At 56.7% G+C, this 27,984-nt stretch overlaps 1 protein-coding gene across 2 annotated transcripts; it reads right to left on the bottom strand.

Moving 5' to 3' along the window:
- Positions 1 to 1,324: 1,324 nt before the first annotated feature.
- On the bottom strand, positions 1,325 to 27,780 carry KIAA1755 (KIAA1755 ortholog). 2 transcript variants are annotated; one of them, XM_077336092.1, is made up of 14 exons: positions 27,669 to 27,780; positions 18,185 to 18,382; positions 15,551 to 16,799; positions 14,887 to 15,063; positions 14,004 to 14,127; positions 13,181 to 13,274; positions 11,914 to 12,003; positions 10,634 to 10,750; positions 9,376 to 9,474; positions 7,625 to 7,773; positions 6,741 to 6,879; positions 4,271 to 4,393; positions 3,256 to 3,447; positions 1,325 to 2,893 (listed from the first exon to the last, which is right to left on the bottom strand). In XM_077336092.1, the coding sequence occupies exons 1-14, from the start codon at positions 27,669 to 27,671 to the stop codon at positions 1,961 to 1,963; spliced, it is 3,687 nt and encodes a 1,228-aa protein (XP_077192207.1). In that variant the 5' UTR covers positions 27,672 to 27,780; the 3' UTR covers positions 1,325 to 1,960. The 2 variants fall into 2 exon arrangements, with proteins under 2 accessions (XP_077192207.1, XP_077192208.1); XM_077336093.1 differs by having other exon boundaries at positions 11,914 to 12,000.
- Between the last annotated feature and the right edge of the window lie 204 nt (positions 27,781 to 27,984).

The following is a 27,984-nucleotide window of genomic DNA, read 5'->3' as shown; positions in this document are numbered from 1 at the left end:
AAGCCCCAGCCAGACAGCCTGATCGATCACAGGCCCAACAGCCTCACGGTCTTTAGAAAGACTCTGTGCTCCGTTGCTGGGCTCCCTCCTGCCCTTAGTGCCTGGCCTGCAGAAGGCCCCGGATTTGAACTCTGGGCATCTCCAGGTGAAAGGCTCAGAATTTCCTTGACCTGCAGCCGGCCAGAGGGAAAGGGCGGAGCTTGAGAGGGGAGATTGGATTATAATGTGGGATTGGCTGCCAGAGGGTGTTGCGATGGCCGCAGGAATAAACAGATTCATGGAAGAGAGGCCCGTCAGTGGCTGCTAGCCATGGGAACTGGGGGGAATCTCCACATGGAGAGGCACGAAACTCTGGATCCCAGAGGCAGGAGGGAACATCAGGGGAAAGCCTCAGTCTGCAGACCCAGTTTTTGGAACTCAGGAGGAGCTGACTGGCCCCTGTGCAAGCCACGATGCTGGGCTGGATGGACCTTCACGGGTTTGATCCTGCAGGTCCTCATCATGTTACCCAATTCGCACTCGTAACACACCGCATACACAGGGCACAATGTCATGAAGGACCACGTGCATTCTCCGTCCTTCCACTGTGATCGTTCCTCGGACAGGAGTCCAGCCACCCACCCACCGGCTTCTCCCTTGTAATTTTTTATTTTGAGTGCATGCGTTGTCCTGGAGAAGGATTGCCTAACCCAGCAGCTTTTAAAGCAAAATCACCACCCTGCAGCCTCTTTCCATTGTGCCGCTCCACAAATGCACACACCCTGAAGCTTCCACCCCTGGGCTTGCTGGCCCTCTGCAGCACAGTTCTCCCCCACCCCCAAGCAGGTAAGCCCCCCTCTCCGAAATCCAGGGCTGGGCAAGAGACTGGTGATTCCCCTCCCCCGCCCTTTCTGACTTGACTACAACAGCAGGAAGCCCACACACAAGGGACCTTAGGAGGAGGCAGGATACAATCCTGAGAAATGGGAAGGCAGAGAGAAAGCAGTGATCCTTTTCATTGCAACTTCCGTCGGGGAATCTTTCCTTTGGTGTCCCTTGATTCTTAACGCCGACAGATCTGCACTGAGTCACAGTCAGGGTGCGTGCAGTGGTGCAGTTCTGCATTGCTGATTCAGGCTGGGAACGTAATATCTGCCCCCTCTCATGGGCTGCCCCCCCCTCGAGGAAACAGCCACCAGGACACCAGGGCTACTGAAGACCTGCCCCAAAGGAGACCCTCCTCCATACTTAATTAGTTGGCAGACGGGTTGGGATCCTGAAATGCTGGTTAGGCAGAATACGGTTTTAAAGTCTGACGGATTTATTGATGGATGCTAAGAGCAGGTTAGAAAAATAAAGATCTATTTATTATTGATATATGAAAGAACACGGCATATTTGGAAAAGCCAGGTTCCAGCTGCCCCATTTCTCCTGCAGTTGGGACTCGTTGGGGAAGCAGAGAGAGAGAGATAAAAAGGTACCCCTCTCCTCCAAAAAAGCCCTTAATGGACGGTTGGTGGGAGAGGAGAGGAAGGATCCCTTTTGACTGAACACAATGGGGTGCCTTCTCTTCCACGCACAGTGAAAAGTACCCTTTCGTAGCACCATGCAGAGAAAAACATTATTTTTCCAGGCTTAAAAAAAAAAAAAGAGCATTTTGGGGAGGGGAAACCAGCTGTCTTGGGTTGGCGGAGGAAGGCAGGATGACGTCATGGGGAAGCAGGGAAAAAAACACGCGCACCAGTTGGGTATCTGAAAAGGGGGAAATGCTCCATCTGAAAGTCGCCGCTGGCATCCTGGCCAGCTTGGAAGCCAGGCTGTGAGTGACGCTATCTGAGTTCAGCACGGCCCTTGGCATTCGACTCCAGAGTAACGGGAGAGCTGCTGGCCTGGGAGACGGAGCCCAAATCCCAGCCCAAAGCCAAGACGGCTTTTCTGCAACCCATGAGGCGGAATTGGGGCCCTTCAGCTGCTGGGCTCATCACAGGTCCTGGGAGCCCACTTGATTCAGGCTGGCCGTGCTCTGCTTCTCCAAGTACAGAATGCTCAGGGCTCTGGGGCCTGCAGGATCCACAGCTAAGGTCGCGCCGGAGCCCAGGGACTCTTCCGTGGAGTTCTGGGAATCCGTGTCTTCCGAGGAAAAGCTGCCATGTCGGGAGAGCTGGAAGTACTGGGCCGCTTCGTTCCTCCGGCCACGGTGGCCTCTCCGAGGGACGGTGACGCACGTCCAGTCATTGGGGGACAAGTCCTCCCAGGTCTGGGGCATGTGCCTAGCCTTCGGGCAAGAGGGGCCAATGGGAAGCCTTAAAGGAGGAGGGGTGCTGGTGGGCGTGGAGAGACTTTCTGGGGGCTCTTTGCTGGGGCACTGGCCCTCGGGAGCCCCACTCTGAGGAGCCGCCTGCAGGGAAGCCAGAGAGGCGCCTTCCCCGCCCCGCTCCGTCCCTGCACCATGGGAAGGAGTCTTCGGAGAGCCACTTCCATCCCTCCTCAGTCCCTTTATGTTGAATTCCGGCTGGCGCTCCTGGCCCTGGGCTTTCCCCAGCACCCCCTCCATGTAGGAATCCTCACCCAGGCGTTCGGGAGGTGGGTTGGGATCCGAGCTAAGAGGGGCACCGTTTTCTCCGGAGGTCCTCGCTCCGCCTTCCTGGTTCTCCTTGTGTTGGGCCAGCAAGCCTTCCAGGATCTGCCTGGCCTCTTGGCCTTTCTCGAAAGCTTCACCCCACACCTCGAGGCCCTTTCCACTCCGCAGGCTGGACGCCTGGACCTTCATGTGCTGGAATTTCTCAGGGGAGAACTCAGCGGGCAGCTGGAGCATGCCTTCCCACCGGCGCAGGGCCTCCGGGCTCCGGGGCTCACCCTCTCTGGCCGCCCACCGGGCCAGGCGCTGCTTGCAGTCCAGATTAAACTGGGTCACCTGTGGGAGAAAACAGGAGTCATCTTCACTTCCTCTAGCAAGGGGTAACTTCCGCCAAATAGCAGGGCTCAACAAGGCATGGAGTCGCTCGTGCGCCAAAACGTCAGCTCTTTAATAGATCACACGCAACTGAACTAAACTAAGCCCAACACCAGATCTGATATACAATACAAAGCTTGTGATTGGCCCTAAGCAGAGCCCTCGGATTGGGTAATTACAATAACATCATTAACATTGGCTAGTTCACAGGATCCAGCCAACGATTGGTTAGAATAATAGACTTGGAAGGGCTAGATGACCCAGGAGATCCCTTCCCACTCCATATAAATAAATGGTCAGGCGTCATGGTCTTCCACATTTACCTTGTCACGGAACTTGTAGAGGTCTAGGAGTGTCTCCAGCTCCGCCCCCCTCATCTCCATCTCCATGTAGAATACGGTCAGCTTGGCCTGGAAAGCCCCCTTGGCGGCCTCAAAGGCCTCCATCTCTGGGTAGCCGGACCCTTGGACCTTGGCGGCCTCCTTGGAGAGCGAGAGGCCCCGGCCGTAGTGGACCTAAGCAGGGAAGAAAGAGGAGACCAGTCCGATGTGGACTGCCCTGAGTAGAAGGTAGGTAGAAGCATGCACACTTCATCAGATGAACTCCTAGAATCCCAGAGTGGGAAGGGGCCGCAGAGGCCATCTAGTCCACCCCCTGCTCAGTGCAGGATCAGCCTCAAGCATCCAGGAGAAGGATCTGTTAAGCTGCTGCTTGAAGATGGCCAGTGAGGGGGAGCTCCCCACCTCCTTAGGCAGCCCCTTCCACTGCTGAACTAGACTCCTAGAATCCCAGAGTGGGAAGGGCCATGAAGGCCATCTAGTCCCACCCCCTGCTCAGTGCAGGATCAGCCTCAAGCATCCAGGAGAAGGATCTGTCCAGCCGCTGCTTGAAGACGGCCAGTGAGGGGGAGCTCCCCACCTCCTTAGGCAGCCCCTTCCACTGCTGAACTAGACTCCTAGAATCCTAGAGGGGCCATGCAGGCCATCTAGTCCCACCCCCATCTAGTCCCACCCCCTGCTCAGGGCAGGATCAGCCTCAAGCGTCCAGGATGTCCAACTGTGGCTGGAAGACAGCCAGTGAGGAAGAGAGGTCTGCTGTCTACCTGGTGCAAGAACTGAGGATGTCACGGAAAGGGTGGGAAGACTTGAGAAGCCCAAGTGACAGATGTCCCTTCCTGCTCATTCACATGGGGGCAAAGGTTACTGCCCAGTGGGGTGTGGAGCATATGAAGCGAGGCTACATGGTCTTGGGGGGGGGGAGTGAAGGATTTGGGAGCGCAGGCAGTATTTTAATCAGTTCCTCCTCTGGAGCCTGTCTCTTCCTCCCGGTCCAACTTACAGAGGCTTCTTTGAAGAACTTCTTAAACCTCCGATAAGACTCTTCCGTGCTCTGCTGGCTGCCCTCTGCGGATTCCACCTCATGGAGCTCCAGTGCCCCTTCTTCCTCCATCCACAAATTGAGCTGTGTACAGAAGCACATGGAGTTAGGTGCTGGAATCCCTCAGGGGCCAAAGCTCTTCTGCCCAGGAGAACTCTCCGCCCCCTGCAGCTCACAGAGTTTGCTAAAGGCACCAATTCCCAGAGACTGAAGCCCTGCCTCCCACAGCAGCCAGGTCAGAAAGAAAAGTCTAAGTGAGAGTCCAGATGATTGCTCCCAGTAAGCACACTTTGTTGAAGAAAATCTCTTTATTGAAGATACAACAAAACAAGCATATCTAAACCTTTGCTAAGACTAAGGCATCTAGGGACTATTGCCCCTTCTTAACCATACTGAGGCCACGACAGCTTTTCAGACCAATAAATGTCTTAGGAGACTGGGCCACAGAACGCCTACAATACGTGCAAAGCGACAACACTTAGGAAATCCACCTGCACCGTGTCACACCTGCAGAGAGCCTCCAATTTTTAAATTCATTTCATCTTGCTTGTGTCACTGTAATTAGTTTCACTCATTCACCTTCATTCACCTTATTAAAAAGAGCGCTTTTAATGGATCTAAATCAAGGTGGCAAAACGCATCAGAATCCAGCCACTGGGGCCCATGAGCCGTCTCCACAGAGTCTGGTCACGGATTTCATAAGCAGCCCGAATTACACCCAGGAAACCAAATGAAAACAGAAGCCCATTCCATGCCATGCTGATCCCTCCAAAATGTGCTTCAGTTTTGGAAACTTGAAGAAATCCTTCCCTAATTGGCTTCCAGTCTGTGTGATGGAATTTTCACCTCTAGGGATACAATAAAATCAGAGTCCGGTAGCACCTTTAAGACCAACAAAGATTTATTCAAGGCGTGAGCTTTCGAGTGCAAGCACTCGAAAGCTCACGCCTTGAATAAATCTTTGTTGGTCTCAAGGGACCAAGCCCTATGAAGATAGGTTGAGGGACTTGGGAATGTTCAGCCTGGAGAAAAGGAGGTTGAGAGGGGACATGATAGCCCTCTTTAAGCATTTGAAAGGTTGTCACTTGGAGGAGGGCAGGATGCTGTTTCTGCTGGCTGCAAAGGAGAGGACACCCAGTAATGGGTTTAAACTTCAAGTACAACGATATAGGCTAGATATCAGGAAAAAGTTTTTCACAGTCAGAGTAGTTCAGCAGTGGAATAGGCTGCCTAAGGGGGTGGTGAGCTCCCCCTCACTGGCAGTCTTCAAGCAAAGGTTGGATACACACTTTTCTTGGATGCTTTAGGATGCTCTGGGCTGATCCTGCGTTGAGCAGGGGGTTGGACTAGATGGCCTGCGTGGCCCCTTCCAACTCTATGATTCTAGGATTCTATGATTCTATGAAAGGTGCTACCGGACTCTGATTTTGTTGTGCTCCTTCAGGCCAACATGGCTACTCATTTGAACCTCTAGGGATGAACCCAGTCTGGCTCATGAGCCAAAATTCGGCATGAACCGCACCCGGTTTGGAGCCCTTGAGCCGATGTTTTGGGAAGACCCCCTTCCTCCAACGTTTGCCGGGCTTTCGTCTGGTTTGGTTGTTCGGGACAATTGAGGAACAACAGCTGAGCAGCACGGGGTCGGTAACTGTCCCGTGACACTGACATGGCTGTGGGTCATTTCCCTATTTGCTTTGACTTCCCCCTGCGCCGAAGCTGCCCGGCTTTCACACGGCACCTAATAATGGGGAATACTATGGCACGACTGATCTCTGTCTTGGTGGCCAGTGGCACATCCTTACGCCTCATACGCAAAGTGACACAGGAGGGCCCCACAAGCCCAACAAGAGGCTCAGAGTCCAGGGTCCCAAATGAGACATTATAAAAAGGCCACCAATGAGAGCAGGAAGGCCAGCAGAGGGGGACGAAGCAACTGCGGCTTTTCTGCTCAGTTAAACCTCCTTGGAGGCTTCGTCTGCTTTCCCATCCAGGCAGTGCACCTGTCATTCTGCACACAGTTAGATAATCCACTTTCAATGCGCTTTGGAAGCAGATTTTCCTGTTCTGCACAGGAAGATCCAGATGCAAAAACACACTAAAAGGGCATTATGAGTGTGGAACGTCCTGGTAGAGTAGCTTGGGAGAAGGGGCAGGTCAGGGTGGACAAATGGCAGGCAAGGAAAGGGTTAAGAACCCTGTCTCCACCTTCTGCTCCCTCAGTGGCCCTCCCTGCCTTATGTAGCCAATTTCTGCTCAAGACAACAGATGTCTTTTCGCAACAGACTCTAGCTCCAAGTCAAAATCTAGTCTGATACTTTGCAAAACGTCACCCGAGCCTTTGAGGGATGGACCCCACAGGTAAGCAGGGCAGTTCCCTGGCCAGCCTCCGATGCCACGTGGCTCTCCAGCGGGCCCCGGAGGGCACACTGACCTTGTGGAACTCAGCCTCCAGCTCCCGGACCTTCCTAAGGAACTGCAGGTGCTCCAAGCGGCTGTTGGATCTGGTCACCAAAGTGTGCACTTGTTCCTCCACCAGATTATAGAGGCCCAGGGCACAGTCGATGCTGCTCCTGACAACAGAGGAGGACAGCAGCCGGTCACTGCCTTGCCTGAATGTGCCCAGGACAGAAAGCCCTGCTGGGTCAGACCAGGGGCCCATCTAGTCAGGCTCATCAACTCTCACAGTGGCCAACCGGTTTCCCTGAAAGGCCAACAACTGGGCAGAGAGTCCAAGGCCTTCATATGAACCTCAGAAGAGCCCTGCTGGATCTAGTCCAGCACACCGTTTCACCCAAGGGCCAACCAGTTTCACTGGAGGGCCACAAACAGGGCAGAGAGGCCAAGGCCTTCCTAAGACCCTGAACTCTGCTGGTTCAGACCAGGGAGGGTCCCTCCAGTCCAGCCTCCCGTCTCACCCAGGGGCCAGCCGAGGCCTTCACAAGAACCTCAGAAGAGCCCTGTTGGATCAGGCCAGTGGTCCATCTAGTCCCAGCATCCCCTCTCACTTGTTCTGGATGACCTTTTAGTGGAGCTTCCCCTCAGTTAGTGGCAGTTTTATTTCTCCCTAGTGACGACCCAAAGAGGTTGACATCCTTCTCCTCTCCTCCATTTCATTTTCACAACAACCTTGAAAGGTAGGTGAAGCTGAAAGCCTGTCACTGGCCCCAGGCCACCCTGAAAGCTTCCACAGCAGAGCAGGGATTCGAACCTGGTTCCCCCAGATCCTCCTTGGTGCTCCAACCCCTCCCCCCGTGGGCTCTCTGCCTTCCCACCAGCCCCAGAGTTCGTGCTGCGCCCAGCCCTGTGCCCTCCTACCTGGCGTCCGGGGAGAAGCTGAGTCGGGCCGCCTCCCTCCTCAGCCGGGCCAGCGTGGCTCCACCTTCTCGCTGCAGGCTCAGCAGCTGGCTGTTGGACAGCACGCCCTGCATCAGCCCCTGGTGCCGCTCCGTTTCCTGCACCACCTCCTGCGAGGACCCAGAAGCCGCACGTCACGTCCCTGGAGGCCTAGCAGCAGCCCCTCGCCATGACCCTTCAACGGACCTTCAGACCAGCCTCCCTGAGACTGAATCAGACCTTTTGTCCACCAAGGTTAGGCCTGTCTAATCAGCGGTCAGGACTCTTTTGCTTGGAGAAACAAGGACAGAGGGTGGGGAGTGTCCTGCATAGTGCTGGGGGTTGGACTAGATGGCCCAGGAGGTCCCTTCCAATTCTAGGATTCTATGGAAGCCTACAGAGAACAAGAGTCCACCAACAGAAACTGACGTTTCCTCCAGGGGTGCTGAACTTCTATGATTCTATGACTCAGAGGGGCGGCGTGATAGAGGTATACAAATCAGGAAAAGGTCCTTTTCTCCCTTTCTCCCAATACAAGAACTTGTGGGAACTTGAATGAACGGTAGGTTGGAGGAAGTCCTTCTTAAACCAAAGAGTCATTCATACAGGGAATTCTTGGGAGCTACAAGCACAGAGCCTCTTGTGGCGCAGAGTGGTAAGGCAGCCGTCTGAAAGTTTTGCCCATGAGGTTGGGAGTTCAATCCCAGCAGCCGGCTCCAGGTTGACTCAGCCTTCCATCCTTCCGAGGTCGGTAAAATGAGTACCCAGCTTGCTGGGGGGGTAAACGGTAATGCCTGGGGAAGGCACTGGCAAACCACCCCGTATTGAGTCTGCCATGAAAACGCTGGAGGGCGTCACCCCAAGGGTCAGACATGACCTGGTGCTTGCACAGGGGATACCTTGACCTTTACCTTTTTACAAGCACAGACTGCTTCAAGGGGGGTTGGAGAAACATCTGGAGCAGAGGCCCATGAGTGGCCATGAGCCACAGGGTACAGAAGGAAAACTCTGTCTGGGGCAGGGATGCTCTGTCTTCTTGGTACTTGGGGGGGGGGGGGGTTAATGGAGTCCTGGCCCCACTGGGGAGCCTGCTGGCCCCTGGGTTTTGACCACTGTGTGGTGCAGAGCATTGGACTGGAGGGGCCATTGGCCTGTTCCAACAGGGCTTCTCTTAGTTTCTCATGTCTGTGGCAGGGATGCTCTGCCTTCTTAGTATTCTTGGGTATTCTCAGATATTCTCAGACCCAGAGACATCCCCTCCCCCTTTCTCTCTGAAGGCCAGAAATACATTTCCCCCTCTGAGGTTTCCTGCTGCATCAGATTCAAAGAGGCCTTCCAGGGATTTCCCCAGGGCAGGGGCCGGCAGGCTATGAGGAAGCAGTGACTCCCTAGCCATGTGCCGGACTCTAAGGGGGGGGGGCACTAAGAGCCCATCAGCAGCTCCTGGAAGACAGCGGCCCCCCCCAGCCCAAATTGCTCCGCAGAAGGGAGACAAGGGCTGCCGTCCGGGCTCCTCTGGCCGGTCCGAACATAATGACTCTGACCTAAAGCACTCCGATGCTTAGTGGGAAGTGGATCCAGTTACGGAAGAGCCCCGTTATGGAGCTGTGCCGGTTGACGCCTGCTGGCAGAGAGCCCTCTTCTTGTCCGGCTTCACAGCCTTCAAAGCCTGCGCAAGGGCAGCGGGGGTCCCTCTGCAGCTCCGGGGCTCGGCCGTTCATGTTGGCATTTACCTGCAGACTCCTCAGCTGGTCCCTCTGCTCCAGCTCCTGGATGGTGCTCTGAAGCATCTGGGAGGCTTTCTGGAGGTCACCCACGAAGGGCTGCAGCTTCTGCAGAGCGGAAACAAGACAAGGACCCCATCAGACCCCAGGAAGGAGACAGGCAGGGCTGACAAATGGAGGGACACAGAGGCCTCTGGTGGGAGGGAGAGACCTTGGTCAGGGCACTGTGATCCCCCCCCTCATATTTTACTGGCCGGCTGGACTCCAACAGAGGGCAGGAGGAGGAGCACAATGGAAATTTCACAGTGTTCTTCAGTGTTTTAACAACCTTTGTGAACTGCCCAGAGCCTACTTTGGCAGGGAAGGGCGGGATACAGATTAGAGAGGGGGGCAAATGGGGGCCACTCCCAGGACCCACCTTCTCTAACGGGCACAGTGGGAGGGGCTGGGCTGGCTCTGGCTGGCGGGGGCAGGATCCCTCCCGCAAATCCTTAGTGCTCGTCTAGCTGCCTGGTGGGGGGAGGGGTCTGGACAGACCCCCTGACAGACCACCCCCAGCACAGGGAGGTATCTGGGATCCAGAATGCTTTTCAAAGGAAGCCTGCCGGAGATCCTGCTGCCCAAAGATGCAGAACAAGAAAGTTGCAAATTCAGTTGGGTGATGAGATGGGGGGGGGGGAGAGGAGAGGAGAGGAGAGGAGAGGAGAGGAAGGTAGGAAGGAAGGGAGGGAGGGAGGGAGGGAGGGAGGGAGGGAGGAAGGAAGGAGGGAGGGAGGGCGGGCGGGCGGAGGGAGGGAGGGAGGAAGGACGGAGGGAGGGAGGGAGGGAGGGAGGGAGGGAGGAAGGAAGGAAGGAAGGAAGGAAGGAAGGTAGGAAGGAAGGAAGGGAGGGAGGGAGGGAGGGAGGGAGGAAGGAAGGAAGGAAGGAGGGAGGAGGGAGGGAGGGAGGGAGGAAGGAAGGAAGGAAGGAAGGAAGGAAGGAGGGAGGGAGGGAGGGAGGAAGGACGGAGGGAGGGAGGGAGGGAGGAGGGAGGGAGGGAGGGAGGAAGGAAGGAAGGAAGGAAGGAAGGAAGGAAGGAAGGAAGGACGGAGGGAGGGAGGGAGGGAGGAGGGAGGGAGGGAGGGAGGAGGGAGGGAGGGAGGGAGGGAGGGAGGGAGGAAGGGAGGGAGGGAGGAAGGAAGGAGGGAGGGAGGAAGGACGGAGGGAGGGAGGGAGGGAGGGAGGGAGGGAGGAAGGAAGGAGGGGGAGTGGTCATGGCGACAGACACCTGGAAGTACTGAACCCACTCGGTGTGGCAATAGGGGAAGGTGCCCTCCAGGGTCCGGGTCAGCTGGCTGCTGTCCACATGGCGGCTCAGTGCCTTGAGAGAGCTCAGCAGCTCCACCTGCAAGGGGGATACAGCAAGACAGTCAGTGGGGGGCCGAAAGGCAGGGTCCGCTGTGCCCCTTCCGTCCTACAGCCCCCCATCCTCAGCAAGGGCCCCGAGTGGAACCAGCCGTGCCTGAGAGCAGCCATTTTACACCTTGGCCCTTTACTCTGCAAAATGCCACAGGGGACCCGCTAGGGACTGTGGCACGGGCAGCAATACCATTTCCAGGAGCCAACCAAGAGCTGGGCCTTTGGAGCAGAGCCTCTGCCTGGCATGCAGAAGTTCCCGGGTTCAATCCCCGGCAGCATCTCCCCTTAAAGGTACCAGGCAGGAAGTGAGGGGAGGTGCTTCAGTGGAACAGGCTTCCTCTGGAAGTGGTGGATTCTCCTTCTTTGCAAGTTTTTAAGCAGAGGCTAGATAGTGGCCTGACAGAAATGCTGGTTTTATGAACTGAGGCAGAGTGTGAGTGGGTGGGCAGGAAGGGATGGGCCAATGTTGGTCTCCTGTGGCCCTTCCTTGCACACCCAGGGAACTGCTAATTGCCGCTGTGGGATGGGGGGGGGGTGAATTCCCTCCAGGCCAGCTTGGATTCTGGAGATTTTATTGGTGGAGGGATCAATTGGGCATGAAACTGGGGTCACTTTGGGTGGGCAGGCAGTTGTGAGTGTCCTGCATTGTGCAAGGGTTGGACTCTATGAGTCTACCACGGGAGAGCTTTGTGGCCAGGATGTGTGTGCAGGGGGCCCAAGTTCAGGGGGCCGCTGGAAAGGATCCTAAGAGTTGTCCCTGCCGCCCTGGCTCAGGCTGCTGCCTGAACATCCACCAGAGCTGATTTCTGATGGCTTGACAAAGGCAGCCATTCCACAGGGGAAGTCTTTTGATACTCGTAAGTGCAGCTATGGGGGAAAGCACCACCTGTTGAAATGTAAGACCCTATAAACCAGGGGTAGTCAAACTGCGGCCCTCCAGATGTCCATGGACTACAATTCCCATGAGCCCCTGCCAGCGAATGCTGGCAGGGGCTCATGGGAATTGTAGTCCATGGACATCTGGAGGGCCGCAGTTTGACTACCCCTGCTATAAACTCACGGCTGAGCCAGAAGGAATGATACTGGGATGGGGCTGGGGGGGGGAGCAAACACATTGTCTCTTCCAATCCAAATGCCTGAGGGCCTCACCTGCAGGCCAGGGGACTTGTCCAGATGGGGCCCGGTGGTCTCCTTCTCTGCCAGTATCAGCACCGCACGGATGGCGCCCGGCGAGGCCTTCTGCAAGAGAGATCAGGGTGGGTGGGCAGGAAGGGCTTGTGTCCATGCTTGGCCCTCTTGTGGCCCTCCCTTGCCTGTCCAGGGATATGCTGGTCACCACTTGGGGGCCAGGAAGCAAATTTCCTCCAGGCCAGACTGGCCAGGGATTCTGTTCCTTTGTGGGGGACACCATCTGGGCATGGAACTGGGGCCATTGTGAGTTTCCTGCATTCTGCAGGGGGTTGGACTAGATGACCCTGGAGGTCCCTTCCATCTCAAATGCAACTGGGACGTTCATGAACCCCTCCTTGGCCTCGGGCCTGCCTCTCCTGAATGAAGGCCCTTCGCACGTTCTGTCCCCCAGCAAAGGAAAGCATTCTCCAGCCGCTATTCCATCAGACCAGCCCCAGCCCTGTGGCCTTCTCCACTTGCTGCCCCGTCCTGCCAGTGGTCCTTGACTCACACAACGCGATCTTCCTTGAGCCTCAGAGAGAAGGAGGGCCCTACATCGTGGTGGGAAGGGCCATTAAGCTGCAGCCCACCAGTAATGACCAGAGCTGTTCGGAGGTGGCCTGCCATTGCAACCCTCCGCGTCTGGATCATACACAGCTGCCTTCTGCTGAATCAGATGTTTGGCCAATCATGGCCAGGTCTTTTCACTGGAGATGCTGCCGGGGATTGAACCTGGGGCCTTCTGCATGCCAAGCAGATGGAGGTCTCCCATCCAAGAGATCCGATGAGGCTGAGCCAGCCAGGGCAGAGCCCGGGTTCCACCCAAGATCCCTTATCCATCGGCCAGTTTTCCTCTCCTCTCTCTCGTACGGAACTAACGTCTGACCTCTCTCGGAACAAGCAGGGAGAGTCACAGAGTAGAATGCCATCTTTTTATTGTAATAATGGGCACTTACGGGGTTTTATGTGATTTTACTGCGATTTTATATTTTACTGCGAACCGCCGTGTGATCTTTTGGCGAACGGCGGTATATAAATTCAATTATAAACAAACAAACATTGATCATGATGCGGGGAAGGAGAAATGGTGCCACAGAGGACCCTCGGGAACACTCCCCCCTGTCTCTACACTTCAGGAAAAGGAAGCAAGGGAAAACCGTCGGCAGAGCGGGTAATTTGCAAAACAAGGGGCCCCTCCCCCGCTCTGCACGGGGCACCCTGGTTGTCCTCCCCCACCTGGGCTTACCTGGACGGAGTCCAGTGCGGCAGAGAGGGCCGGGGACAGCGGCTCTTTCCGGGCATCGAGAACAACCGTCACCCCTGCGTCAGGTGCTGCTTTCCTGAGGGAAGGAAGGAGACGCTTGGCGGGATGTCTTTCCCAGGCTGGGAGGCAAGGAAAACCCAGGGGAGAGAAAGGAAAGCTTCATGGTCGAGAGGAGCATTTTGCATCTGGTTCTGACGACTGGTCCTGGCCATCCTCTTTGTGCTGCTTCTGTCGAATCCTGAGAGAGGAGTTCCACCCGCTCCAGAAAGGAAAGCCAGGGAGGACGCAAAACCCTTTTCCTTGGCTGGAACTTCGGAAAGACACAGGAAGTTTTGTTCTTGGGCTTCTGTTAGCTGGGGAAGGGAATTGCTTCCAAGAATCTCCTTGGCTGCCTCTTTAGAATCACAGGGGAGAATCCCAGGCGGCTGGGATGCAGAGAGCGCTGTGACCTAGTAATCCCAACCAGCTAAGGATCCCTGGCCCCAAAGAGCCTGGTTCCCCCCTGGTGGAACTTGCCAACTTCCACAGGGCCTGTAAAACGGAGCTCTTCCGCCGGGCCTGTGGTCGAGGCCAGCCAAACTCTCAACTTTGAAGCAAAAGATTTCATTTATTGAGCACTCCTCAAAACATTGTCAAAACTGGAGCCCAAGACACAGGTCTTCACGTAGATTCCCCCTCCCGCCTCCCCCTCCCCTGGGAATCCACAAAAGCGGGAGACCATCGCATGGCCACAACACTCAGACAAGGGTGGGGGGTGGGGGGGAAGGTGTGGGCCTCATTCTCATGGGGGCCTGGAGGGGCTTACCTGGGCAGGGAGGTGAGGAAGAGGAGGAGGCTCGCCACCTCTTGGGCGGAGCACCAGGGGGCCTTCCAAGCTGCGTTGTTCGTGGTGATCTGGAGGAGGGGTCTCCCGAGCCGGTCTGTGCTGCCTGAAACGCAGGGGGAAGTCGAGGCACAGGCAATGCATGAGCCACTTGTTGAAAGGCACCATCCACATTCTCTTTGCCAAGATACACCCCCCACACCCCACCCCTGGCCTAATTGTCCCCATAATTCACCCGCTCCCCTTTTTGTTCTGTTTATATTTCACTCCTCTCCCTACTGGAGACTCAAAGGGACTTGCCGCCTTCCTGCCGCCTGACCCTCCTGGCACCGCTGTGGGGTCCGTTGTGGGAAGGGCTGCGGCACGGCGGAAGGAGAGAGGTGGAAGGAGCAGTGGCCAGGAGGTTAGGGTGCCCCTTGCTCATTCACAGAATGCGTTTCATGGCTGCTGGTTTTGGAAATCCTTCTGAGCATGGGCAAAGGGCAGGAAAGCAGGGCCTGGGGAACAACCCTGACTTTTGTACAGTGCTGGCTCTGGCTCCTGCTGCTGCTCTGGGTATAAAAAGCCCAGCCCTTCTCCTTCTGCGCTGTTGTCGGCAGCTGGACTGGGCGTGTGGTGTGCGGGAGACCTGAACACTGGATTCTACCTCCTATTGGGTCAGACGTCTGCTCCATCCACCATTGCCTGCTCAGGCCGGCAGCCACTCTCCAGGGTCTCCGGCTGAGGGTCTCCCCATCACCTGCCACCTGGTCTTGTTAACGGGAGATGGGGCCTGAGACCTTGTGTGCGCTGAGCAGATGCTCTTCCGCTGAGCCTCAGGCCCTCCCTGGTGTGCTGCAGGTGTGCGTATTTGGGTTCCCAATACCTGGCAGACACGCTATCCCAGAAGACAGAAGCTCAGGGCTGGGTGCCTCCCACAGGTCCTTGTCCTGGGATCCGGACTCAGGAGGAAGGGCTTCCTCGGAAGAAATGCCCTCCCTGGCACTTTCAGGGCTCCTGCAAGCGGGGACTTCCACAGGCACAGCATCAACCTGGCTGGTCCCTGAGCAAGAAGAAACGGAGTTAGGGAATTGTACGGATGGGCTGTCCCAAGAGGCCACCTGCACCCACCCTCCGTCCCACCAAAGGAACAAAGGGCAGACATAATGCTGGCCTTCACACTTAAAAAGAGCAGACCCTCAGAAGAGCCCTGCTGGATCAGCCCCGTGGCCCACCTGGTCCAGCCTCCCGTCTCACGCAGAATATTAGTTCCTACCTCCCCGTTTCCCATTTGGAGTGACTTTGGGGAGGGCCCTTAAGAAGGAGTGAGTCTCTGTCATTCACTGCCCCCAGGCCAAAGCCTGCCGGAAGAGCTCCATTGTGCAGGCCTTTTGAAACGGAGGAAGAATGGCTGTCCCGTCCCCCCATTGTGGGCGAGGTCAGGGGGTGGGGGCACGGCACGCCAAAAGCCACGGATCAACCTCATGGCAGAAGCAGCCTCTGGCGACCTGCCCGCTCAGAGCCCGTTTGACGGAGGCTTCCGCCTGTACCTTTCCCGCCCGCCTGCTTGGCTCTGGCCGTCCTGGGAGAGCAAACGAGGGTGGCCCTTTTCCGCGGCCCCTCCGGTCCCTTGCTGGCTTTCTCCGCCACGGACAAGCCGCCCCCCGAGGAGACCTGCAGGCGGTGGCCTTTCAGGAACGAGAATTTACTGCCGCCGGCAGCTGACGGCTCCGTGGGCGGCTTCAGAAGTTTCCCGTGTGCAGGCTTGGCCAGCTGCTCGGCTTCGCCTCCCTTGTTTGGACAGCCCGAGAGGCTCCTGGGAGTGGCCTGGCCTGACCCCTCCGGGGCCTGGGGGGCTGTGTTCTCCGAGGGGGAGGGCGGCTGCGCTGTGTCCATCTCCTCCAGGATGGCCGCCATCAGTCCTGAGTTGAAGCAGACGGGGTTTTGGAGGGCAGCCACGTAGGAGTCCCGATACCGGCACCTCGCCTCAGGGACTGCGGGGTCTTGGCTCAGCTTCCTGCGCAGGCAGGGTGTGCAGGGCCCTTCCTCCGAGCCATCCCCCTTCCCACAAGCCCAGCTTTCTGTGGCTGCGCCCTCTCCCGCCACCCGAGCGAGCTCCTCTCTGGCCTCGGGGGACTGCTCTCTTCCAGGCGGTGGCGTGGCTGCCGTCTTCGTGGGAGGAGGAAGGTCCGGTTTCCTTTCTTCCGAGAAGCCCAGGAGGTTGACGTACTCCCCTTCCAGGTTCTCACTGATGATGTCGCACAAGCTCGGCACGACAAACAGAGCGGACTTCCTCCACACTCCTGGGTCCACCTTGATGAGGCCTGGGTACTTGCTCGGAGCAGCGCTCACCTCCCTGGCAGTGCCGCCGGTCCGCTTTGGAGACGCTGGGGGGGCCGGGAAGCCTTTGCCCACCAGCTCTTCAGCTGGAGAGAGTCTGACAAACTCCGGAGTCACGATCTTGCTCCACGGCACGGGGACGATCCCGTTGCTGGTGGCCACCAGGCAGTTCTGCAGCTGCGGCCTGCCGAGGTCTCGGTTGAGGTCCTCCAGCCACTCCTGGGTGAAGAGCATGGCGCAGGCTGCCTCCGAGATGGGGACCCTCTCCACGGTGGTCAGGTCCCTGGAGAGACGCTTCACGGCCAAGCAGGCCGACTGCTCTCCGCAGGGCTCCGCTTGCAGGTAGAAATCCCCGGGGCGCAGCAGGAGCGGGTTGAGGGGGCCGAGGTGGACGACCACTTTCTCGCGGAGGCACAGGGGCCAGCCTTCGTGGAGGAAAACACGGCTGGAGTAGGGGGCCTGGGGGAAAGAGAAGGGGGGGGGGGTGCTGTTACAGCTGCCGGCTCAGCTCCCCTCTGTGAAGCAGCCAAGGGCCAGGCGCCAGAAACAACTGGGGGACATCTGGTCCAAAGGAGACGGACAGGAGAGGAGTGCGGGGAGGAGAAGGGTACTGTGGATCCGTCGCAGGGAAGCCAGCCGAGGTGCTACGACTAGCAAGGTTTCGTTTCTCGTGTCTGAGCTTGGTGCCCATTCAGCACATAGGCATTTGTTTATCTGCTTAATCTATAGCTACCCCACATTTCTCACCAATAGGCACCCAAAGTGGCTTACAAATCACCCCTCTCCTCTTTTTTGCCTTCACAACCACCCTGCGAGGTAGGTTGGGCTGAGCATCCGTCATTAGCCAAGGTCAGCCAGCGAGCCTGCTCTGGCAGACCCAGGAACCTCTGGGGGGAGGATCTGGGGTGGGAGGGCCTTGCTGGAAGTGCTGTCACAGCCTCCCCATGTCACTCTAGGAACTCCCCCAGTCTCTATGGTAAAGACCACAGAATGCCAGAGTGTCTACGCCTTCTCCTTGGAACGGCTGAAGGACAGAGGTTGCCCACCCCCGGGGGAGGTGGTCTCTGGGGTAGGAACCTCAGGGGCAATTCTGTGCCCGGCCCTGAGGTGGGGAGCCCCACTCTTGACATGACATTGCCTCAAAGGAAACCAACCCAGCTAAGCACCACCCCTGGGAATTCTCCCGGGCTGGGGAAGCAAACGGCAGAGGAAGGCCCACAGGGGTGGGGGGCAAGAAAGGGGCGACATGGCTGATCCCTCCCGCTCCACGCTCCCCCCCCCAATTTCTGTGACAGCTCAACCCCCTGCCAGAATTGCATAAACATACAAAGCACGCAGAGTGCAATTGTCCTGTGAGTACGTGCAAACTGTAGATCAGGTGCAGTGTGAGTATAAACAGAGTTGTTCTCCAGGCCACGGCTGAGGCCGGAAGAGTAATGCCTGGGCCTCCCTGCCAGACATCCACCCACAGGCAACCTCTCCAGGCTCCGTGCAATCCTCAGAGGGATGAATTTTGATAGGAATATATACATAGATATATATAATAAAACATTTTATTATGATTGTTTTAAACTTCCTTGCTTAGCTGAGCCCTCCAGGAAGGGGTGGTAGAGGGATACGATACTTATTGATTACCCACTGACTTAAAACCAGCAAAGCCCTCTGTTCCAGGTGCCAAGAGGTGCACCTTGGGGTGCAGAGTGCCCTTCCCTTTAGAGGGGCCACGTCAGAGAAGGCGTGAAGGGATCAGGGCCCGCCTTTTGCTAACCGTAGCAGCATCCTGCTTCAGCCCACCCCTCAGAACCAGCCTGTGCCTCCCCCCACCCACCCCCAGCTGCACTCACGCAGGCCACCTGGCGCAGGTGTTCCAGCAAGCGCTTGGATGGGATGAGGAAGTCCAGGAGGCAGCAGAGTCCGTCCCCGTGGTATCTGGCCTCCAGGACCCGGAAGAGCTGGCTCAGCACGGTCGGGGCAGTGATGTCAAAGGGCGGGTAGAGCCCCGACAGCGTGTTCTGCACGGCCGCGTCCAGGGATTGCGGGTCCTGCGGGCAAGAAGGGAGGGCCGGTCACAAGGCACCCAGGGACGGGGAAACCCTGCCCTGTGGGTGCCGCCTTCTCGGACCTGTCCTCGGAAAGGGGCAATTATTTAGCGAGCGCATTTTAAACATTTATCGATCCCCTGCCTTCCTTCAAAATGGCTGACAATATAAATAAATGACATCAGGTACATAAAAATGCACAAAACCAAAATTTAAAATCACAGTTCAGGGCTGTTTTCATCAGCTGCACTCCCAGAGAGCCCGTGTGGTGTGGTGGTGAAGAGCAGCAATTTCTAATCTGGTGAGCCGGGTTTGATTCTCTGCTCCTCCTCCACACGCAGCTCGCAGGGTGACCTAGTCACAGGCCTGATAGTGCTGTTCCCACAGAGCAGTTCTCTCAGAGCCCTCTCAGCCTCACCTACCTCAGAGGGCGTCTATTGTGGGGAGAGGAAGGGAAGGTGATGGGAAGCCACTTTTTGATTCCTTCCAGCAGTGAAAGGCAGGGTAAAAAACCCCAACGCTGCTCCTTCTTCTTTTTCTAAACAAAACTATCTTCACCCACTTCCTAAAGACTCTGAATTTGTTCTGCTGCTTCAGACCAACATGGTCACCCACTTGAATCTAATCTACAGTGTAACAGCCAGGTTGGAGTCACTGCAGGCAGATCTTCTACGGTGGTGTTCAATACTGGCTTGTGTTTGGATACGAGCTCTCTGCCCATTCCGCCCACAGGTCCGTGGCATCCCAAGGGGAACCTGCAAAGGGAGACGGTGGAGGCTGCAGCTGCACATGTGGGTGGGCCTGCACCTCCCCCCCTTGGACACAGTCATCCAATGCTAACATGTCGATCCCCTGAAAAGATTCCTCAGTGACTGAGAAAACACTTTGCATGCCAAAAGGTCTGGCTACAACTGAAAGCATTTGAAAGATCGTATGTCTTTCTTTCTTTTATTAGATTTTTGAGTTGCCACTCACCAGTCTCGTGGTGACTTGCAACATTAGAAAATATCATAACGTAAAAACGTCTTTAAACCACTCGGGGAGCGGTATAAATAATTGGTTAAGGGCTAAGTGGGCGGAGAGTGAGCGGGGCTGGTCTGGCTTCACGCCTTCCAATTGGCAGGACAGGACAGAGTTCCGCCCAGGCACGACAGTGTGAGTACAGAGGGAGGCCTTCCAACCGGGCCCAGAAGCACACCCGGGGCCTCAAAAAGGCCCCAGGTGTGCTTCTAGGCCCGGCAGGAAGACTGCAGTGGGCGAGGGGGGGGGGGGGGAAGGAGGCCTTTCACCCGGGCCTAGAAGGACACCTCAAAAAGGGCCCAGGTGTGTTTCTGGACCCGGTGAAAACACTCCCATCCGCCCTTTCTAGCACCCGTTGTATTTACCAGTACAACGGGCTTTAAATCTAGTTTTATACATAAAATGTGATTCATACTTCCAACGACACATGCTGAATGTTCCAAAGACTCCTATTGGTGGAATCTCCGCTTCTCAGGGCCAATAGGTGCTCTTGCTCAGGATTCTGCACCCCCCCCCCTCTCCCCTTCAGACCTTTGACAGCCCCTGCCTGAGGGGAGGGAAGCCTTTCCTTCCAAGATCAAGGCAGGGGAGTCTCTGGGCCTGCGTAGGCAATCCCTTTGAGGAGTCACGCATGAGGGGGTTTAGAGGTGGGGCCTCAAAAACGATGCAATGCCTCAAAGTCCTGCCCTCCCTCAGAGGAGGATTTTTTGCCTGCAGAGCTGAACTTCACAGTCTACAGATGAGCAGCAATAGCAGAGAGGATGGTAGAGGCGTTCCTTATCAGCAACAGTTTGTATTTTTAGGCACAAACAGACAGACGAACCGGATAGTAGAGACAATGGTAGAGGCTTGCAGGCTGAGGTTGGGGTGGAGTCATAGAATCATAGACTAACAGAGTTGGACGGGACCTCCTGGGTCATCTAGTCCAACCCCCTGAACTATGCAGGACACTCACATCCCAATCGCTCATCCACTGTCACCTGCCACCCCCTTGAGCCTTCCCAGAATCAGCCTCTCCGTCAGATGGCTCTCCAGCCTCTGTTTAAAAATCTCCAAAGATGGAGAGCCCACCACCTCCCGAGGAAGCCTGTTCCACTGAGAAACCACTCTGAGTGGGAAGTCCCACCTCCTTCTCTGTGCAGGATCAGCCTCAGGCATCCAGGAAGTGCTAGATTCCACCCCAGGATCCCTTGAGAGGCCAACAAGATTTGTGGTATCAACTTGGGGGAGAAGCCTTTGAGTGGCAAAATTCCCTTCAGCCGATGAGAACTGAGGTCTGTGCTGTCTTCAGGACGAGGTTGGGGGGCGGGGTAAGGGGGCTGGCATTCGCACTCATAGAAATGGGTACTTTAAGGATGACTCCTGAGAGCCAGTTGTGTGCACTGGCTCAAACTTGTCCCTTTCGGGGTCCTTTCGGAGTTCAGTTCTGCTCCACAGGACAACAAAGCCTCCTCTCGGGCCAGCTGCAAGAGGTCACTCCTGGAAGAGGTCACTGTCCGTATTTAGCTCTCCTTGAGACCGGTGGCTGGGGGTGGGATTCCAGAGGAGGGCCCGGACTCTCCGCCCTGCAAAGGGCAGCGGAGGTCATTTTAGGCAGGTCTGCCATGGAGTGATGTCAACGGCCAGGAATTATTTTGTCGCCTCTTGAGACCTCGGATTTCAAAGTCAAGACAGAGCCCAGCTTGCCAGCTGGGGAGAAGGGAGAAGCATTGCAAAGATTCTCCTAAAACAGGCTGAGGAAACCTCTTTCGGTTTGCACATCCAAAGCCCAGGTGGCCAGGGGCCACAGGGGGGGCACTGAAGCCCAACCTGAGCCATAAAGGTGGAAATTGTTGTCCCGAAGACGGGTGAAAATCCTTGCCTCTCAGGTGAGCTTGCTCTCTCATCTTCTCCTAGTGGAAAAGTGCTGCCCAAGGCCTGCTCCAAAGCATGGGAGGTTGCAAAGGTCAGGGACCAGGTTCAATCCCTGGCATCTCCGGTTTAAAAGGTCAGGTAGCGGGTGATGGGAAAGGCCTCAGCCTGAGACCCTGGAGAGCCACTGCCGGCCTGAGCACACAATACCGGCCTTGTGTGGATTCATTTTTGGGCATGTGACAACCCATAATTTGCTTCTCTTGCATTCCAGGAGGATGGCTTCTCCATAGCCCCATCAGAGGACTTGGCAGCCACTAATAAGCTCCTGTATTTATTGAGGAAATGCACACATTCTGTTGGAATGTGCCAGACCTGCAGTGCGCAGGATATAAGGGGTGTCCGGCAGGGGGCATAGAATAATAGAATCATAGAGTTGGAAGGGGCCATACAGGCCATCTAGTCCAACCCCCTGCTGAACTCAGGATCAGCCCAGAGCATCCTAAAGCATAAGAGGGAATTCAGCACAGACGGGATAAGAACTTCCTGATGATTTTCAAACTGTCTCCCCCAGTGTCCTGAGACTTCCTGCTTGTTTGCGCCCACTTCCTCCCTGCTTGCCTCCGGAACAGCAGTTGAACAGAATGACTGCAGATAACAGCCAGCTAGACAGTTAGGTTTCTCTCTCTCTCTCTCCTTTCTACACAAAAGTTGTTTCTCTTCTGAATAAAAACTGGGGAAAAAGGTTGTTCATGATGGGATGTTTTAGACGAGAGGATATTAATTCATAGTTGCGCGTAGCAACTTGAGTGCACGTAATACAACACACACACAATATATGTCCCTGGGGTGTGCCAGCTTTCCTTCAACCCCCCTCTCCCTCCAGTGATTCTGACAGGACTGCTCTGTGAGAACAGCTCGAGCAGGACTGGGAGTGGCCCAAAGTCACCCAGCTGGCTGCATGTGGAGGAGCGGGGAATCCAAACCTGCTATTAACTTCTAAATGGAGGCCCCAAGAGATATATTTGGCCACTTTTCATTAGTGTGGGAGCCTCTCCATTCGCACAGCTGACCACCGTACAGCCTCCATTGTTACATCCCATGAGTGCATTTAGATATTAGGCCACTGAAGAAGACCCCGACGGGGGTTGGAAAACGCATGTGGTCATCGGGTCATTTATCCACGCATCAAAAGGTTTAGGATTTGGGCAACAGAACATGATACACATTGATGTTTTTAAGTTTTAGATGTGCACACGTGTTGAAATGAGTGTCTGCATTTCAATATTTAATCTTATTCTACTGCTGCTCAACCTTTTAGATTCCTAACTTGCGCAAGCAGGTCGACTCACTTTGTTTCCTCCTTTGCTCTTTCACGGCTCTTCAAAAACCAGCCGGCTCCTTCCTGGGACTTCAGGCGGCAGCCAGGCAAAGGGAAAGACAAACGCTTCCATTCCTCAGGCACAACTTGCATGAACTCCTTGTCACATTCCGGCATGACGCAACCCCTCCTGAATTCCCTTGACAGGCCTCCTCAGGCCCCTCTCCCTGCTGCCCTTCCGAGGGGTCGCCTCCGTCCCGAGGGCTCCTGGCAGCGCCCCCAACATCCGTCTGCAGCTCCCCAGCCAAACCTTTGCTCAGCCTCACCCGTGGCCCCCTCTTTCCGGGACATCCCGACGTGGCCTCTGGGCCTGGCCCTTCTGTGCTCCTTTTCCCTGCCCACGCTCTTGCGGGGCCACCCGGCTGCTCGGCGGCCCAGACGTTCTTCCCAGCAGCCAGCGCCGGGGCATGGAGCCCGATGCATGCGAGGGGAGCGTGAGAGAAGCATCTGGAGCCAGGGAGAAAGGCTGCTGCCAGAGGCCTCCTCCCAAGCAGGGAAGCATCTCACGGAAGGGCGGCCCTGCCCCAGACAGAAAAGGCTGATGCTCAAATGAGGTTCAAAGTCGACTTGCTTCCCAAACGTGGCCCTTCCTGGGGGTGGGGGGCCACAAACAGTTTTGGGGCTTCCTCTGTTTCCTTCCCTTCTGACTTCTGTGCACTTTCATAGAATCATAGAGTTGGAAGGGGCCATACAGGCCATCTAGTCCAACCCCCTGCTCAACGCAGGATCAGCCCTAAGCATCCTAAAGCATCCAAGAAAAGTGTGTATCCAGCCTTTGCTTGAAGACTGCCAGTGAGGGGGAGCTCACCACCTCCTTAGGCAGCCTATTCCTTTCTGCTTGGAATGCTAACGCAGAGCATCGTCCGATGCCAAGACTGCCACGCCCTCCACGGCCACGGTGGGAGGAGGGGGTCCGGCTAGGAAACTCCTGGAGATTTGGGGGAGCAATCTGGGGAGGACAGGGACCTCAGTGGGGCACAACGGCCTCAATCCCAGCCTCCCGAGCAGCCATTCTCTGCAGGAGAACTAATCTCTAATTCTGGGGGATCCCCAGGTCTCACCTGGAGGCTGGGACCCCTATCTGATGCCCTAGAAAGAGGGCGATGAGGTGCTCCAGACCCCAGACCTTTAAAAAGGCGTGAGAGAAACAGCCACACCTCTCTTGACAACTGAGTGCCATCCTCATGGAGAAGAGATGCTCAGGCCTGCTTGGGCTGAACTGAGAATCAGGACTTTCTCAGTGGTGGCCAGAAGATTGGCCACTGGGCCACATGAATCTGCCTTGTACCAAATCAGACTGCTGGTCCTTCAGGGTTGGCGTTGTCCGCTCAGACCAGCAGCCGCTCTCCAGGGTCTCTGGCAGAGGTCTTCCACATCACCTCCAGGTATGGTCTTTTCAGCGGGCGATGCCGGGGACCGAACCTGGGGCATCCTGCAGCAGCTCTGCCCCAGGTCCAGAAGCATTCCTTTTGTGCTGTGAGAGACAACGGGCGTCTTTCCCCAGTCCTGACAGTTCCCTCCCTTCCGTGACTCCTGCTTCCCTTGACATTTCTGGGAAGAAATCCTCTGCTGGAATCCTCCACAGATGGGTCTCGTTCAGCCTCGGGAGTCGTGCAAGGAGAGCAAAAGGGGCCTGGTGGTGGCTTTTCCCCCTGTCTTGCAAAGCTGATGATTCCGCTGTCCGGCACCCGCTCTGCATTGCACGCGGCCAGTCCTGCTTCCCAGAAGCCCGGAGGCTGAGCGGAGGCGTTTGGACCCCCCAGCCCTCCTCGAATCTCCAGCCCTGCCCCTCTGGGCCTGCCCTCCTGCAGGGAGGCGCTCTGCAGCAATGCCCGAGGAAGCCTGGCTGGCACGTGCCACTGCGAGATGCCAGGGGAGCCCCCTTGCTCAGGACAAGGAGCCTCGGTCCAGAGGGAATGGGCGGGTGGGTTGGACCCCGCAGGGCAGAGGGGGCACAGGCTGCTGTGTGTGTCTCTCTCCCGGAGATCATTCCCTGTCGCTGGCAGGAGGCCGGGCCTGGCGGCTGCCTTGACCTCAGCGGTTTCCAGCTCCCCGCCCTCCCTCCCTTCCCAAGCAGCTGCTGAGGATCTCCGCAGCCCTCAATGGCCTGCTTGGAGCCAGACTTTTGTTTCCCCGCTGTTGTCTCTAGATGAGAAAGAGAGAAAGCGTCCTTTCCTCCAGGCAGGCACTGAAAGGAGGAGGGGGCCTGCGTTTTTGGGCCTATCCCCCCACGCCCCCAAAAACCCTCCATGCCACTGGAGCTGCGGAAAATATCGAAGGAGAGATTGTCTCTAAGGCCCAGCTTCGACGCCCACAAGGCACAACTGAGCTCCATCAAATGCATCCACGCAGACCACAGACAAAGTGAACTTGTTCGCTGACCCAATGGAGAGTAGCAAAGGAACCTGGCGGCCTCTGGGTTCCACAGGACCCTTTGTCAGGGCAAAGAAGTTCACAGAAGGTCCATATGAAGGGAAGCTTAGTCATGGGTCCAGTTAGCACAGCCTAAAGATTCCCTGCACTGACACTGTTCCCAAAGGCCTTAACAGTTTGGCCTGGACAGGAAACTCAGCATTTCCCAAATAACCCTGCTGGGGAGGGGGAATCCACGGCCGTACAAGCTTTTTCAGGTGCTTATTACGCCACGCCTGACAATCTTTCTGGTCTGCCCAGTGAAGAATTCGGTGAAACTCCTAACACAATCGCTCTTTTTCTTTGTGTCTCGGGCAAATCGATGTTGAACCGCTTTCAGCCCCCCCCCCCCGCCCGCCCGTACCCCCGCCATCTTTTCAGGACACGAGAGGCCTGACGACACCCAAGAACACCCATCGATTCCCCCCTCAGACACCCACGGCCTGAACCAGCCTGACCTCTATCTACGACGTTATCGTTCCTGTTCTATTGTTGCTGATTAAGATTCAGAACCACGGCTGGATGATGGTTGATGTTACTTCTATGTTATATGTTAGATCGTTCCCTGTATCCCCCCCGCAACACTGTATGTAAACCGCCCTGAGCCGTACGGAAGGCCGGTATAAAAACCTAATCAAATAAAAGAAATAATACAATAATTTTTCCGCAAGGAAGAGACACGCCTCCAAGAAATTCTGGCCTCACTGCCAGGAAGTGAGACTGGACTGGACCGCCAATCCCCCAATCAAGACCTCAGTTTAGCAGAATGTTTTTACTGCATCTTGTTTCTACGCTTTTATTGTTATTATAATAACTGTTGTTGCAGCTGTATTTAATGGCCGTATCTCCTCACGTCATCTCCTGCTGGCACGAGGAGCTCCCTTCTGCAGAGTCAGACCCTCAGCCCATTAAAGCCGGGGGGGGGGGTTGTCTATATAGATGGAGGTCTTTTTCATCATCTACACCAGGGGTGGGCAAACTGTGGCCCTCCTGCATTCGCTGGCAGGGCTCATGGTAATTGTAGTCCATGGACCTCTGGAGGGCCGCAGTTTGCCCACCCCTGATCTACACATCCGATTCTGCTAACTGGACATTCCTGGCACCTTCTGCCCCCCAAGCAAAGGCTCTGCCACTGAGCCGCAGCCCCCTCCATCCTCATGAACACACCTGGTGCTGCCTGACACGGACTCAGGTGCACCAAGGTCAGTCTTGTCTGCTCAGACTGGCAGCTGCAGGCCAGGCTCTCAGCCAGAGGCTTCCCAGATCACCTGCTGCCCTGTTAGTTTAATGGCAGATGCCGGGGATTGAACCGTGCCACGCAGAGCTCTTCCACGGAGCCACACTCATACCCCTCTGCTGCCTATGCCACGCTTTTAGAATGCCCAACAGCTTGGGAAAACGAGCCTCACGTTCGAGGAGGGGCAGGAAATTGTGGGGGCCTGAGGGCCACGGCCTCCTGTTTCCCCTGCTGCAGACAACGTCCCTCCTCGCTGGACCAGCCAGTGTGGCCTTCTCCGGCCCTCTGCCGTGCTCAGCGGCTTTGAACGCCCTGCGAGGAGGCCTTGTAACCATCCGGAGGCCAGGTCAGGCCACGAGCGGATGCTGCAGCTCAGCTCCTGACCGGGTGTCTGGCATCTTTCGGGCCAGCTCTGAGTCCAGGGCTGCAAATGCCGCCCCCCACTGCAGGCAGGCATCCTGCGCAGTCTAAGCTCCCGTTGTGGGACAGCTAGATTGGAGCCCCCCCATCCCCTGTTGTGCTGTCAAGTCACGGCTGACTCCGGTGGCCCCACAGGGTGTTCAAAGCAAGAGATTCAGAGGTGGCCTCTGGGCAGCTGGCCTGGGGCTTCCCAAGTGGAAGCTTAGCTTCCAAGACCCGGCAAGGCCAGGATTAGCCTGTTTACACACACACACACACAATCCTGAGCGTCTAGCGGTTCTGCTGCACACTGACCCCCTGAAACACCCTCCCTGCAGAGTGGAGCAAAGGAACACCTTCTGAGTCTCTTCAAGGTCTCCTCAAGAAGGGCCCTGATCCAAGAAGACCAAGAGCTGGTTTCTGGTACTCCACCTTTTGTTACTTGAGGGGGCTGCAAAGCGGCTTCCAAACCCCCTTCCCTTCCTCTCCCCACAGCAGAGAGGTGAAAGAACTGAATGTGGCCCCCGGGGCCCCCAGCTGTGGCGGAGGAGGGGGAATCCCGCCCGGCTGGCCAGATTAGAGGCTGCCCCCATGCTGGCTCCCAAGAAGAAGAGGCGCTGGGTCTTATACCCCGCTTTCCCCTGCCCCAGTGAGTCTCCAAGCAACCTCCCGTCGCCTTTCCTTCCTGGGAGGGCCCAGAGAGAACTGCTCTATGAGAACAGCTCTGTGGATGGATGGCCCAGGTCCCTCCGCCGGCTGCCTGTGGAGTGGGGGGGAATCACCCCCGGGCGGCCACTCTTAACGGGCCCCCAAAAGAAGCGCTGCTTCTTCCATGCCGCCTTTCCCTGCCCGACGATGTCTCCAAGCGCCTTCCAAATGCCTCCCCCTCCTCCCCCTCCCGGGCGGGAGGTGGGTCAGCGCGAGCCCCGAGCGCCCTGCTCCCCCTGCCCTGCCCGTGCCCGCGGCCGCCGAGCCTGGCGCGCCTTTACCATGCTGCAGGAGGAGCCGCCGCTCGCCGCTCGCCGCTCCCCGCCGCCGCCGCCGCCGCCGCCGCCCGGGACTCCCCGAGGCGCTCCCGTCCAGTCGCGCCGCCCCGCCTCCCCCGAGCCCAGCCCGAACGGAGGGAGGGAGGGAGGGAGGGGGCCGGCCGGTGGGCGGACGCCAGACCCGCGAACAGCGCCCGCCTTGTCCCCAATCCTGCCCCGCCCCGGAGCGGCTGCCGGGCCAAAGGCACGCTGGGCACGCCGGTGCCAGCCTCCCGGCAGGAGCGAAGCACTTTTACTTTAAAACATACAATAAAGAGTA

Source organism: Paroedura picta, chromosome 4 (genome assembly GCF_049243985.1).
Source record: "Paroedura picta isolate Pp20150507F chromosome 4, Ppicta_v3.0, whole genome shotgun sequence".
NCBI lineage: Eukaryota > Metazoa > Chordata > Lepidosauria > Squamata > Gekkonidae > Paroedura > Paroedura picta.
The sequence above is the reverse complement of the archived record's forward strand: the minus strand, read 5'-3'. Positions and strand labels throughout refer to the sequence as shown.

Excerpts from the sequence above, each read along its gene's own strand:
- KIAA1755 (XM_077336092.1), bottom strand. Across the intron at positions 15,064-15,550 it reads CAAGCAGGCGGGCGGGAAAG|GGACCAGCCAGGTTGATGCT; the intron begins GTACAGGCGGAA and ends CTTCTTGCTCAG. Across the intron at positions 4,394-6,740 it reads TGGAGGCTGAGTTCCACAAG|CTCAATTTGTGGATGGAGGA; the intron begins GTCAGTGTGCCC and ends TTCTGTACACAG.